The sequence below is a fragment of the Hyla sarda genome, chromosome 4 (genome assembly GCF_029499605.1).
Source record: "Hyla sarda isolate aHylSar1 chromosome 4, aHylSar1.hap1, whole genome shotgun sequence".
In the NCBI taxonomy this organism is placed as follows: Eukaryota; Metazoa; Chordata; class Amphibia; order Anura; family Hylidae; genus Hyla; species Hyla sarda.
The window spans coordinates 216,260,461-216,275,498 of NC_079192.1; the positions used below are offsets into that span (position 1 = coordinate 216,260,461).

General features: G+C 43.4%; 1 protein-coding gene across 6 annotated transcripts in view; it reads right to left on the reverse strand.

The window, feature by feature from the left end:
• RELN (reelin) overlaps positions 1-15,038 on the reverse strand; it is a 1,155,521-nt gene that overhangs the window by 274,322 nt on the left and 866,161 nt on the right. For all 6 annotated transcript variants that reach the window (XM_056573506.1, XM_056573505.1, XM_056573507.1 and 3 more), the window contains 2 exons: positions 13,822-13,959; positions 12,641-12,827 (listed from right to left, as the gene is read on the reverse strand). In XM_056573506.1, coding sequence (XP_056429481.1) covers positions 12,641-12,827; positions 13,822-13,959 — 325 coding nt within the window. The remainder of the gene's footprint in view (positions 1-12,640; positions 12,828-13,821; positions 13,960-15,038) is intronic.

Sequence of the window (15,038 nt, forward strand, 5' to 3'; positions counted from 1 at the left end):
TTTGTCGGACTTCTGGAAAAAATCATAACTACATGCAGGAAAATTAATACGTTTAAAATTGTCATCTTCTGACCCCTATAACTTTTTTATTTTTCCGTGTATCGGGCGGTATGAGGGCTCATTTTTTGCGCCGTGATCTGAAGTTTTTATCGGTACCATTTTTGCATTGATAGGACTTATTGATCACTTTTTATTCATTTTTAAATGATATAAAACGTGACCAAAAATGCACTATTTTGGACTTTGGAATTTTTTTGCGCGCACGCCATTGACCGAGCGGTTTAATTAATGATATATTTTTATAATTCGGACATTTCCGCACGCGGTGATACCACATATGTTTATTTTTATTTTTATTTACACTGTGTTTTTTTTTTTATTGGAAAAGGGGGGTGATTCAAACTTTTAATAGGGGAGGAGTTAAATGATCTTTATTCACTTTTTTTTTTCACTTTTTTTTTGCAGTGTTATAGGTCCCATAGGGACCTATAACACTGCACACACTGATCTTCTATGTTGATCACTGGTTTCTCATAAGAAACCAGTGATCAACGATTCTGCCGGATGACTGCTCATGCCTGGATCTCAGGCACTGAGCAGTCATTCGGCGATCGGACAGCGAGGAGGCAGGTAGGGGCCCTCCCGCTGTCCTGTCAGCTGTTCGGGATGCCGCGATTTCACCGCGGCTATCCCGAACAGCCCACTGAGCTAGCCGGGATGCTTTCGGTTTCACTTTAGACGCGGCGTTCAACTTTGAACGCCGCGTCTAAAGGGTTAATAGCGCGCGGCACAGCGATCAATGCCGCGCGCTATTAGCCACGGGTCCCGGCCGTTGTTAGAGGCCGGGCCCGACCCGCTATGACGCGGGGCCACGCCGTGGCCCCGCGTTATAGATCGGGAGTGGACACATGACGTTCCAGTACGTCATGTGTCCTTAAGGGGTTAAGGTGTAAAATGGCCTGGTCCTTAAGGGGTTAATGCATAATGCCACAGGGTCCATATACAAAGACGTCTGACATCGGGAGAAGACGAGGAGGGTGCAGGGGAAAAACAGAGTAGACAACAGACTGTTTCACAGTCTGTTGTCTACTCTGTTTTTCCCCTGCACCCTCCGCGTTTTCTCCCGATGTCGGACGTCTTTGTATATGGACCCTGTGGCATTATGCATTAAAGCCTGAAGTTTTACAGTGCGGTGAGTTGCGACTCTATTCATTTCTTCTTGTGATTGAATTATTATTATAATAACATCAGCAGAGAGAACTGTGCTCGTAATGTCATCAGAGAGCATTTCAAAAAGAAAATAATTTCCTCTGTAGTATTCAGCAGCTAATAAGTACAGGAAGGATTAAGATTTTTTAATAGAAGTAATTTACAAATATGTTTAACTTTCTGCCACCAGTTGATTTAAAAGAAAAAAGGTTTTCACCGGAGTACCCCTTTAACCCTTTAGATGTTTCACAGGAATAGCAGCAAAATGGAGGAGAAAAATCTAAATTTTTTACACTAACATGTTATTGTAGCACCATTTTTTTTCATTTGGACCCCCAAAACTTGTAACCCAATTTCTCCCGAGTAAGGAAATACCTCATTTGTGAATGTAAAGTGCTCTGCGGGTGCACTAGATGGCTCACAAGGGAAGGAGTGACAATGGGGTTTCGGACAGAACAGTAGAAAAAAAAAAACACATGGTATACTATTTTGGAAACTACACCCCTCAAGGAACGTAACAAGGGGTAAATTGAGTCGTTATACCCCACAGGTGATTGACTAACTTTCGTTAAAGTGGGACATGAAAATTAAAAATTTTATTTTTAAACACTACAATGCTGGTTTTACCCCAAACTTTTCATTTTCACATGGAGTAATAGGAGAAAATGCCCCCCAAAACTTTGGAACCCCATTTCTGTTGAGTAAGGAAGTACTTCATATGTGGACGTAAAGTGCTCTGTGGGTGCACTAGAGGGCTCAGAAGGGAAGGAGCAACATTGGGCTTTTGGAGAGCGAATTTTGCTGAAAAGGTTTTTTGGGGGGGGCATGCCGCATTTAGGAGGCCCCCCCATGATGCCAGAACAGTAAAAAACTAAAACCCACATGGCACACTATTTTGGAAACTACACCCCTCAAGGAACGTAACAAGGGGTAAAAGTGAGCCTTAACACCCCACAGGTAATTGAAGAACTTTTGTTAAATTGGGGCGTAAAAATAAAAAATGTTTTATTTTCACAAGGGGTAATAGGAGAAAAAGCCTCCCAAAATTTGTAACCCCATTTCTTCTGAGCGTCGAAATACCTCATATGTGAATATAAAGTGCTCTTCGGGCGAACTACAATGCTCAGAAGAGAAGGAGCGCCATTGGGCTTTTGGAGAGAGAATTTGGTTGGAATGGAAGTCGGGGGCCATGTGCGTTTAAAAAGTCCCCATGGTTCCAGAACAAATGGACCCCCCCCCCCACATGTGACCCCATTTTGGAAACTACACCCCTCACAGAATGTAATAAGGGGTGCAGTGAGCATTTACATCCCACTGGTGTTTGACAGATCTTTGGAACAGTGGGCTGTGCAAATAAAAAATGTAATTTCTACGGACCACTGTTCAAAAAATCTGTCAGACACCTGTTGGGTGTAAATGCTCACTGCACCCCTTATCAGATTCCATGAGGGGTGTAGCTTCCAAAATGGGGTCACATGTGGGTGTTTTTTTTTTTTTCCGTTCATGTTAGAACTGCTGCAACTATCAGCTACCCCTGTGCAAATCAACAATTTAGGCCTCAAATGTACATCACTCCTGAGCCCTGTTGTGCGTCCGCAGAGCATTTTACGCCCACATATGGGGTATTTCCGTACTCCGGAAAATTGCGTTACAAATTTTGGGGGTCTTTTTCTCCTTTTACCTCTTGTGAAAATGAAAAGTATGGGGCAACACCAGCATGTTAGTGTAAAATTTTTTTACACTAACATGCTAGTGTAGCCCCTAACTTTTCCTTTTCATAAGGGGTAAAAGGAGAAAAAGCCCCCCCCATGCCATGCGCATTTGAGGCCTTAATTAGGAATTTGCAATAGGGGCGGACCCGGATACAAGGATGGGGCTTGTCTCCACCAAAACCCTATGGCAGTGTTTCCCAACCAGGGTTCCTCCAGCTGTTGCAAAACTCCCAGCCTGCCAGGACAGTCAATGGCTGTCCCACAATACTGGGAAAAGTTGTTTTGAAACAGCTGGAGGCTCCATTTAGGAACCACAGTCGTATGAGACGTTTTTTATTTTTATTGGGGGGGGGGGTAACTGTGTAGGGGTATATGTATATGTATTGTTTTACTTTTTATTTTGTGGTAGTGTAGCGTAGTGTTTTTAGGGTATATTCACACAGGCGGGGGTACACAGTGAGTTTTCCGCTGCAGCTCAAACTTGTAGAAGAAAACCCACTGTAAACCCCCGCCCGTGTGAATGTAGCCTGTACATTCACATGGGGAGGGCAAACCTTCAGCTTTTGCAACAGCTGGAGGCACACAGGTTTCAATCAGTGAGTAAGGAAACAGACTCTAGCTCAGTGTTTCCTAACCAGTGTGCGTACAGCTGTTGCAAAACTACAACTCCCAGCATGCACTGACAGCCGAAAGGCATGCTAGGTGTTGTAATTATGCAACAACTGGGGAAGAACAGTTTGGAGACCGCTAAGTAGTGGTCTCCAAACTGTTGCCTTCCAGATGTTGCAAAACTACAACTCCAAGCATGCCCAAACTGTCCAGGCATGCTGGGAGTTGTAGTTCTGCAACATTTGATGGGCCAGGTATTGCAGAACTACACTGCCCAGCATCCCTGACTCTTTGGGCATGCTAGGAATTGTCGTTTTGCAACATCTGGATCAGATGTTGCAAAACATCTGATGTTGCAAAACTACAACTCCCAGCATGCCCAGACAGCCTTTGGCTGTCTGGGCATGCTGGGAGTTGTAGTTTTGCAACTTTTAGGTCACAGTGAAGACCACTTACCAGCAATCTTCACTGCAGCCTCCTCCACAGCCGCACTCCTCCTGCCGCCGCCGCTGCTGCTGCTGCCGCCACTGCTACGGTAAGCCGTTGCTCACCCTCCCCCAGGTCGCACTCGTTCCCCCCCGCTCTACCCGAACTTCAATCGGTGGGCAGAGCGGGGGAAAGGAACTTTAACCCTCCCGTCCCCAACTGCCATTGGTCGGTCAGCCTGACCGACCAATAGCAGGGGATAGGAGAAGGTGGCACCCCTGCCACCTCCCTCCTATCCTTTAGGATGGTCGGAGCTGTCTCTGCAAATCGCCGGTCTGAATTGACCCCCCTAGGTATTGCCACGGGATGCCTGCTGATAGATATCAGCATTCATCCCGGTCCGATCACCGACCGGTGAGCGGTGCTGATCGGAAATATGGAGGACGTACAGGTACGCCCTCCATCCTTAAGTACCAGGACGCGAGGGTGTACCTGTGCACCCTCCGTCCCCAACAGGTAAATACAGATTACATTTTCATCATACATTTGAAGCACAGTTCATTTATACATCATGTTTCAGTATATCTGATATTGGCCTTGAGGTTTATGGTTATTTCTCCTTTTTTCTACAAATTCACTCAACACCTAAGGTGTAGGTGTCTAATCACATCATAACTCAGCTAATTAATTGCGAGCTGCACTGTCATATTTTTTATTGTGATAGGAAAAAAGCCTCCCAAAATTTGTAACACCATTTCTTCTGAGTATATAAATACCCCATATGTGGACGTAAAGTGCTCAGAAGAGAAGGAGCACCATTTGGCTTTTGGAGAGAGAATGTGTCTGGAATTGAAGGCCATGTGTGTTTACAAAGCCCCCATGGTGCCAGAACAGTGGACCCCCCCAACATGTGACCCCATTTTGGAAGCTACACCCCTCACAGAATGTAATAAGGGGTGCAGTGAGCATTTACACCCCACAGGTGTCTGACAGATTTTTTGAACAGTGGTCCGTGAAAATGTGCGTCCGCAGAGCATTTTATGCCCACATATGGGGTATTTCCGTACTCAAAAGAAATTGCGCTACAAATTCTGTTTTTTTTTTTCCCTTTTACCGCTTGTGAAAATAAAAAGTATGGGGCAACACCAGCATGTTAAAGTAACATTTTTTTTTTTTTAACTAACAGGCTGGTGTAGACCCCAACTTTTCCTTTTCAGAAGGGGTAAAAGCCCCCCAAAATTTGTAGTGCAATTTTCTCCCGAGTATGGAAATACCCCATATGTGAACCTAAACTGTTTCCTTGAAATACGACAGGACTCCGAAGTGAGAGAGCGCCATGCGCATTTGAGGACTAAATTAGGGATTGTATGGGGTGGACATAAGTGTATTCTATGCCAGTGATTCTCAAACAGGGTGCCTCCAGCTGGTGCTAAACTCACAGAATGCTTGGACAATCAGTGGCTGTCCGGAAATGCTGGGAGTTGTTGCTTTGCAACAGCTGGAGGCTCCATTTTGGAAACACTGCCATACGATACATTTTTCATTTTTATTCGGGGGGACATTGTAAGGGGTGTATATGTAGTGTTTTACCCCTTTATTATGTGTTAGTGTAGTGTTTTTAGGGTACTTTAACACTGGCTGGGGTTACGCTGCGGCAAAAAATTTACCGCAGCTCAAACTTGAAGCAGGAAACTCACTGTAAACTTGCCCGTGTGAACTTGCCCTTGTACATTCACATTTGGGGGGGGGGGGGGAACCTCCAGCTGTTTCAAAGCTACAACTCCCAGCATGTACTGACAGACCGTGCATGCTGGGAGTTGTACTTTTGCAACAGCTGGAGGCACACTGGTTGGAAAACCTTCAGTTAGGCTCTGTTACCTAAATCAGTATTTTCCAACCAGTGTGCCTCCAGCTGTTGCAAACAGATGTAGTTATGCAACAGCTGGAGGTAAGCAACTACAACTCCCAGAATGCCGAGACAGCTGCTTGCTGTTTGGGCATGCTGGGATTTGCAGTTTTGCAACATCTGGAGGGCTACAGTTTATAGACCACTGCATAGTGATCTCCAAATTGTGGCCCTCCAGATGTTGCAAAACTACAAATCCCAGCATGCCCAGACAGCAAACTGCTGTGTGGCATGCTAGGAGTTATAGTTTTGCAACATCTGGAGGGCTACAGTTTAGAAACCACTGTATAGTGGTCTCCAAACTGTAGCCCTTCAGATGTTGCTAGGCAACTCACCGGCTTCCGTAGGTTCCAGGAAGCCACATCGCCGCTGCCGATGGGTAACTGGACCTTCAGCGCCGGTCCCTGTCGGTTCCCCCGTTCTGCCCGGACAACAGTGGGTGGGCAGAACGGGGGAACCGAACATTAACCCCCCGCCCCCGATCTGCTTTTGTTCGTCGCTTCTGAACGACCAATAGCAGGGATAGGAGGGGTGGCACCCCTGCCACCTCACTCCTATCCCTTCAGGGGGATCATGGGTGTCTTGGACAACCCTGTTCCCCCTTATCTTCCAGGCCACCGGGTCGTTGGAGACCCGTATGACCCGTAATCGCTGCAAATCATCGGTGTGAATTCACCGGCGACTTGCAGCAATCGCCGCCCTTGGGGGGGTCTCATGCCGGGGACCGAAATTCCCACGGGCGTACAGGTACGCCCTTGGTCCTTAAGTACCAGGGAGCGAAGGCGTACCTGTACGCCTTTGGTCCCTAAGTGGTTAAGGGGTTAAACCCAGACATTCTGTGTACTTTATAAAGATTTATGATTTTACTAATGTGCAGAGTTTTGTTTTGATTTTACTATTGAACAAAGTTTTGTTCGGGACACACTGCTGCTACAGCACTTCTAGCTATGTGAGCATTGTACCGCAGGAAAATGCCACAGCTCTGTGAATGTGAGGTAGAGAAGAAGTGAACGGTAGAGCAATGGGGGAGCGTTTCTATATTTGCGTTAAATTTGTCAAAGGAAGTGCGCAACTTTTGTAAAGTTTGAGCAACAGTGTGAATTAGACATGCCGTGTAAAGGGGTAGATCTGTGTCTACAATAGACACCTAATGATAAATGTCCCCCTATATATCTATGTGCCATATATGATGAATGTGGAATATATCATATGTGTTCCATTTAGCAATTTTGTGGAACCTTCTTGTGTAATAGGTTGAACGTATACATGTCTAAGCAAAAGTGAATTTAAAGTAGTCACATTCCAGCTGTAAAAAAACATTCAGGGGAAAGTTCTAAGAATCTGGCACTGCATGTTTGGTTTACATAGATGATAATTAGTTATTTGGCAGGGAACTGTACATTTGGTTGGCCTTACATGAAAGATGCTGAAAGGTTTTGTTAGGCATGAGGTTTGAAGATCAGACAGATCTTTCTCTTAGAAGTGACATCTTTGAGGTCTGCACAGGCTTTCCTAAAATATTACTGACTTGTACAAAAGGGCATTATGCAAAACTATTGATGACATAATGTTTGTAAAAATAATAAGGTAACATATTTACAGGGAATATTGCCTACCTACAAAGCAAGCACAAAGAGAGTATTATAATTACAGCCCACAGGGAGAGTGATTTGCCAGTAATATAAGTGCACACACCTTTCAAGTATTATTTTAAGGCTTAAAATTACCTATTTCTGCAAGGATTATAAAACCCCATGTCTGAAAGTGATGGGCAAAAACAAATTCATATCAGAACTTGGAAGATAGTTACTGTAGATGCTGTATATTTTGGCTGTATTAAGAAAGAAAGGTGTTAAAGAGAATGTTTGTGCAAGAATTTAACTGAAAAATTATGCATAACAAAATTATATAGAAACAAAGTAAAACAAAATAGTGATTTAACACCACATGAATTCCTATTAAATCTCATACAACTCTATATGTATAAAAGTAAAGTATATTGTCAGCAATTACATAAATAATTGCTTTCTGCCGCATCTTAATAGAACATATCTTGTCTGTGGCACTTACAAGACCCAGCTGTAACTATGGTTTTAAATATCTAAATTTGTATGTTCCCTGTGTTAAATTATAATTTTTATAAGCATGTTAAATCTTCTTTTTATTTCCAAATTAGCCAGAATGTATTATGTTATTTTCATTTTGTCAAACTGTAGGTTAGTTTACACACAAAGGATCAGTTTCCTTTTTACTATTAGATATTTCCTCTTGACAAAATAATATAATGGTAATCTTTAACCCCTTTAGGACACATGACGTTCTCATATGTCTCCATTTCCGAGTCCTTAAGGACACATGACGTATGAGAACGTCATGTGCTTTACCGGCCCCCCGCAGCCATCTGGAGCAGAGCCGCTGCCCGATGTCTGCTGAAATCGTTCAGCAGGCATCGGGGCATATCGCCCAGGGGGGTCATGATGACCCCCCCATGTCGGCGATGGCCGTAGATCGCTGGACAATTCAGTCCAGCGATCTGCGGCGGATTCCAGGTCAATCGGGTCTCCAGTGACCCGGAATTACTGGCTGATCAGCCATAGCCAACAGGGGTGAGGTGGCACTGGTGCCACCTCACGATCGCCCTGATTTGTCGGCCAGTTTCCCGGCCGACCAATCAGGGCGCCTGCTGCGGGTGTCACTCCCGCAACCCGCTCCGCCCCTCTTCCGGAGGACGTGAGCGGGTGCGGGAAGACGACCCCGGGTGCTGGGGACCCCGATCCCCGGCGTCCCTGTTGGGATCGGGGCCCCAGGAGCGACGGCGGAGGGACTGACCTGCGCGGTGTGGATCAACAGCAGTAGGAGGTGAGTGACAGCCTCCTGCTGTTGCTTAGCAACAGCTCCCAGCATGCAAAAAGGGCATGCTGGGAGCTGTAGTTATGCAACAGCAGGAGGCAGACCACCACAACTCCCAGCATTCCCTTATGGGCATGCTGGGACTTATAGTTTTGCAACAGCTGGAGGCACATTTTTTCTATGGAAAAGTGTACCTTCAGCTGTTGTATAACTACAACTCCCAGCTTGCACAATCAGCTAAAGTGCATGCTGGGAGTTGTAGTGGTGCATCTGGAGGTTGCATAACTACAACTCCCAGCATGCCCGTTGGCTGTCGGTGACTGCTGAGAGTTGTAGTTTTGCAACAGCTGAAGGCACACTGAGTTAAGTAGCAAACCAGTGTGTCTCCAGCTGTTGCATAACTACAATCCCCAGCATCCCCAGCCAAAGTAGTATGCCTCCAGCTGTAGCATAACTACAAGACCCAGCATGCCCTTCCGCTGTCCGTACATGCTGGGGGTTGTTGTAGCTTTTGCAACAGCTGAAGGCACACTGGTTGCAAAACACTGAGTTTGTTACCAAACTCGGTGTTTCACAACCAGTGTGCCTCCAGCTGTTGCAAAACTATAACTCCCAGCATGCACTGATAGACCGTACATGCTGGGAGTTGTAGTTTTCTAGATGTTTCTCCCCCCCCCCAATGTGAATGTACAGGGTACACTCACATGGGCGGAGGTTTACAGTAAGTATCCGGCTGCAAGTTTGAGCTGCGGCAAATTTTCTGCCGCAGCTCAAACTGCCAGCGAGAAACTACTGTGAACCCCCGCCCGTGTGACTGTACCCTAAAAACACTACACTACACTACACTGGGGGGGGTATTTTCTGCTATTACCCTTTTTATGTAAATGTAAAATGTTTGGGAAAACAAGCATTTTAGGTAAAAAAATAAAAAAAAAATTTACATATACAAAAGTCGTGAAACACCTGTGGGGTATAAAGGTTCACATTACCCCTTGTTACGTTCCCCGAGAGGTTTCGTTTCCAAAATGGTATGCCATGTGGGTTTTTTTTTTGCTGTCCTGGCACCATAGGGGCTTCCTAAATGCGGCATGCCCCCAGAGCAAAATTTGCTTTCAGAAAGCCAAATGTGACTCCTTCTCTTCTGAGACCTGTAGTGCGCCAGCAGAGCACTTTTCACCCCCATATGGGGTGTTTTCTAAATCGGGAGAAATTGGGCTTCAAATTTTGAGGGGTATTTTCTGCTATTACCCTTTTTAAAAATGTAAACATTTTGGGAACCAAGCATTTTTGGTAAAAAAATTTTTTTTTTTTTACATATGCAAAAGTCGTGAAACACCTGTAGGGTATTAAGGTATGTAAAATTTTTGGGAAAACAAGCATTGGGGTATAAAGGTTCACATTACCCCTTGTTACGTTCCCCGAGGGGTCTAGTTTCCAAAATGGTATGCCATGTGTTTTTTTTTACTGTTCTGGCACCATAGGGGCTTCCTAAATGCGGCATGCCCCCAGAGCAAAATTTGCTTTCAAAAAACCAAATGTAACTCCTTCTCTTCTGAGACCTGTAGTGCGTCAGAAGAGTAATGTTCACCCCCATATGGGGTGTTTTCTGTATCGGGAGAAATTGGGCTTCAAATTTTGGGGGGTATTTTTTGCTATTACCCTTTTTAAAAATGTAAAATTTTTGGGAAACCAAGCATTTTAGGTAAAAACTTTTTTTTTTTTTTTAACATATGCAAAAGTCGTGAATCACCTGTAGGGTATTAAGGTTCACTTTACGCCTTCTTATGTTCCCTGAGGGGTCTAGTTTCCAAAATGGTATGCCATGTGGTTTTTTTTTTTTTTGCTGTCCTGGCACCATAGGGGCTTCCTAAAGGTGACATGCCCCCCAAAAACCATTTGTCGCTCCTTCCCTTCTGAGCCCTCTACTGCATCCGCCGAACACTTTACATAGACATATGAGGTATGTGCTTACTCGAGAGAAATTGGGTTTCAAATACAAGTAAAAATTTTCAGCTTTTTACCCCTTGCAAAAATTCAAAAATTGGGTCTACAAGAACATGCGAGTGTAAAAAATTAAGATTTAGAATTTTCTCCTTCACTTTGCTGCTATTCCTGTGAAACACCTAAACGGTTAATACACTTACTGAATGTCATTTTGAATAATTTGGGGGGTGTAGTTTTTATAATGGGGTCTTTTATGGGGTATTTCTAATATGAAGACCCTTCAAATCCACTTCAAAACTGAACTGGTCCCTGAAAAATAGTGAGTTTGAAAATTTTGTGAAAAATTTCAAAATTGCTGCTGAACTTTGAAGCCCTCTGGTGTCTTCCAAAAGTATAAACTCATACATTTTATGATGCAAACATAAAGTAAACATATTGTATATGTGAACCCAAACAAAATATATTTTGAATATCCATTTTCCTTACAAGCAGAGAGCTTCAAAGTTAGAAAAATGCAAAATTTTCATTTTTTTCATCAAATTTGGGGATTTTTCACCAAGAAAGGATGCAAGTTACCATAAAATTTTACCACTAAGTTAAAGTAGAATATGTCACGAAAAAACTGTCTCGGAATCAGAATGATAACTAAAAGCATTCCTGAGTTATTAATGTTTAAAGTGACAGTGGTCAGATTTGCGAAAAACGCTCTGGTCCTTAAGGTGTAAAATGGCCTGGTCCTTAAGGGGTTAAAGGAAAACTGACAGCCTGTTCACCTGCACGAAACCCAATACAATGGGTTATAGGGAATATTCGCCAGCAGGCTCTCATATCATTAGGATGTGAGGGTCAGGAAAACTACATATTCATGTCAGGGGCAGGCATAGCGCATTTTATTAAGGAGGCAGGGAAGCTCGGCAAGCTCCCTGGATAACTGGCATAACTTTTAATCCATAGTGAAGGAGCGATAGACAACCTGGCACTGCTACTTCACACACCTACATAATTCCTCTTGAGTGCACACAATGTTGCAGTGATTACATTCATGCACAGAAAGTGGTGTGCCCACTAACACCTCCCTCCTATGTCGTCTCATTGCACCTTGTCTTTGCACGGACTTCAATAAAGAGCACAGATGAAGCAACAAATGTGGCGAGTGCTTCTTTTCTTGCTGGATATAACTTTTAATCCACTTGACCAATTTCTGTAAGTAACTCCCCGTTTAAATGCTGTTCACGCAGACTATAACCTAGTGTATTGGATTTATTGCGGGTGAAGAGGTCATCAGTAAACTGTAATGATTGAGAATAATGTAATAGCCAGGAGACTTTGTATCTTTCTTTACTTGATTGACATTTGAAAAAGAGACAAAATGCTTAGTAGGGCTGGTGGAAATATAACTGTTATAACTTGTTAGAACTTTATTCAGGCTTATCCCACATTATTGTCATATATTATGACATCTGTTGTTTTAACTATTGTCCTTCAGGCTGCATTATATGTCCACATTGAAGTTTATCTAAGGAAAAGTGGTACATTTCTCCTGTCATAAGTGTTCTATATAACTATAGAGATTGGCCACTTGTGCATATTTAGTGTCATAATTTTAACCAAAATGTTCAGAAACATTCGAAAACAAACATCTTCAGACCTATAAAGATTCTTTATAACTTCTATGGCATAAAGACAATAATTGACTTATGGCACTTCAGGCGTTTCAGAGAAATCATAGTTTAAAAAGGTTTTCGGGACCCAGGAAAGTAGTCATGGGGAGGCAGTTCTAAGGAAAGACACCTTCAGCAGCGCTGGGAGCAGCATGTAGGGATCACCCTCTGTAACAACTTACCCAGAGGCTTTTTTAAAATTATGATTTCTCTGAAAGGCATGAGCGTTTCAGAGTAAATGATAATGTCCCAGCATCCCTCTGCCTTATCTGTTTCATGTTTCCTGTGGTTTGGACAGCATATAACAGGTGACAATTAAATACCTTGGAGAAGTACAGAGAAGATCCAGATGAAATGATTCCACAACCTTCTTCAGGCTTTACAATTTCTCCTCCAACTACTTCCTGCCAATCTGTTTCCCAGCCATTTAGTCCTTCAAAGTCTGACATTACAGTGGATGGAAGGGAATTTTCCGGAAGACATTCAGAACCCTGGTATCCAGAATCACACCTATAATGTAAATAATCCAGTATGTTGTTTAAATAATATATAAAAATAAATGCATAAACTTTTTTTTAAATGTTGTTTAAAAATTGGTGGGTATTACTTATGCACACTAAAGATTGGTAATCTTCCTATTTACTACTCCATGCACTTTATGTAAATACTCACAATACCTATAACACAACAGCTCCACATTATTACATTTTCCCTGTTAGACTCGACATGGCTCGTACATTATGCAGTTCTTCAGCATTTCACCTATATCTAACATATGCTCTTACAAACACCCCACACTTAGATCCATTTATCCAGTAACACTGTTTTCCATCAACAGTCCTGTGTCTGTGTTCTTTTACTTATTTTCCCCTTCTCTTTCTATGTGCCAGACAGGCGGTAGTGCACACTCATATGAAATATTAGATTCCTTGGATATAGTCTTTACTCCGCAAAACAATAGGCTGACATGTCTCTAGAGACGGCTTTTAGTTTTGCCCTTTTTAATGTAACATTGCAGTCACATGTTAATAGATTAAAGATATGTAAAATCTGGTAGCTAATTAGAGCATTAATGAAAAACATCTATTCTTTCCAGTAAACAATATACCTTAGTGATATCAAATATGTGCACATGCACATAATATACTCTGAATACTGTATTGTTTTATAATGTTTGATCAGTTTATGGGAGTTGTCTAATTTAGATAACCCCTTTTTAGATACCCTATAAGGGAATCCTGATTTATATATGAGATTTCCCCTTTCAGGTTTCTTATCTATTAGCCAGAGATGAGAGTGGATACAAGTGGTAAGCTACAGATGTATCAAACTATTAAGAGACCTGCACCTCTTAATACATTTTTACAACTTACTTAAATGTACTTTAACTAAAGACTAGCATGTACAATGCTGGTCTTTAGTATATCTGCCACTTTGTGCCAGGTTCCTCCACAGATAACAGCACACAACCCCTTTAATGATTAAAGAAAACATGGAAAGTTACCTGCAAATTCCATGGTCACACCAGCCATGTCCACTGCACATGTTAGGGCACTGTTGTCCAATGTAAATATTGTCCAAAGCCCATTCATCTTCTGATGCATAATATCGTTGGCTCCAGCGGAATCGAGTTGCACTAGACCTTAAAAATGTAGAATTAAAAATGTACTTTTTATGAACCTTATAGAAATATGAATTACATAAATGACATAAAGCACTCTTTGGCAGCAAGAATGTATGATTCTCATCCACAAAAATTAAATCTGGGAAACATTTCAAGGTAATGCCATGAAACTGTATACACTTTATTTTACCATTTATTCACAATACACACTGCTCAAAAATAAGATAAAAACATAACACATCCTACATCTGAATGAATGAAATAATAGTATTAAATACTTTCGTCTTTACATAGTTGAATGTGCTGACAACAAAATCACACAAAAATGATCAATGGAAATCAAATTTATCAACCCATGGAGGTCTGGATATGGAGTCACACTCAAAATCAAAGTGGAAAAATGCCGGCGGGGGTCACATTATAAATGCGCCGGCAGGGGGCACATTATAAAAGCGCCGGCGGGGGGCACATTATAAATGCGCCGGCGGGGGGCACATTATAAATGCGCCGGTTGGGGATACTTTATAAATGCGCCGGCAGGGGGGCACATTATAAATGCTCCGGCGAGGGGCACATTATAAATGCACTGGCGGGGGGCACATTTTAAATGCGCTTGCGGGGGTCATATCTTTAGTAATGCATTGCAGGGGGCATATTATAAATGCGCTGGGGGGCAAGATATATAGGCTATATGTCTGCCCCCCCCCCTGCAGAGCTATATATCTTGCCCCCACAATGCTTTTAAGATACATATTGTTACGCCGAGCGCTCCGGGTCCCCGCTCCTCCCCGGAGCGCTCGCTTCACTCTCCCCGCGGCAGCGCTCCGGTCACGTCCTCTGACCCGGGGCGCTGCGATTCCGCTGCCAGCCGGGATGCGATTCGCGATGCGGGTAGCGCCCGCTCGCGATGCGCACCCCGGCTCCCCTACCTGACTCGCTCTCCGTCTGTTCTGTCCCGGCGCGCGCGGCCCCGCTCCCTAGGGCGCGCGCGCGCCGGGTCTCTGCGATTTAAAGGGCCACTGCGCCGCTGATTGGCGCAGTGGTTCCAATTAGTGTGTTCACCTGTGCACTTCCCTATATCACCTCACTTCCCCTGC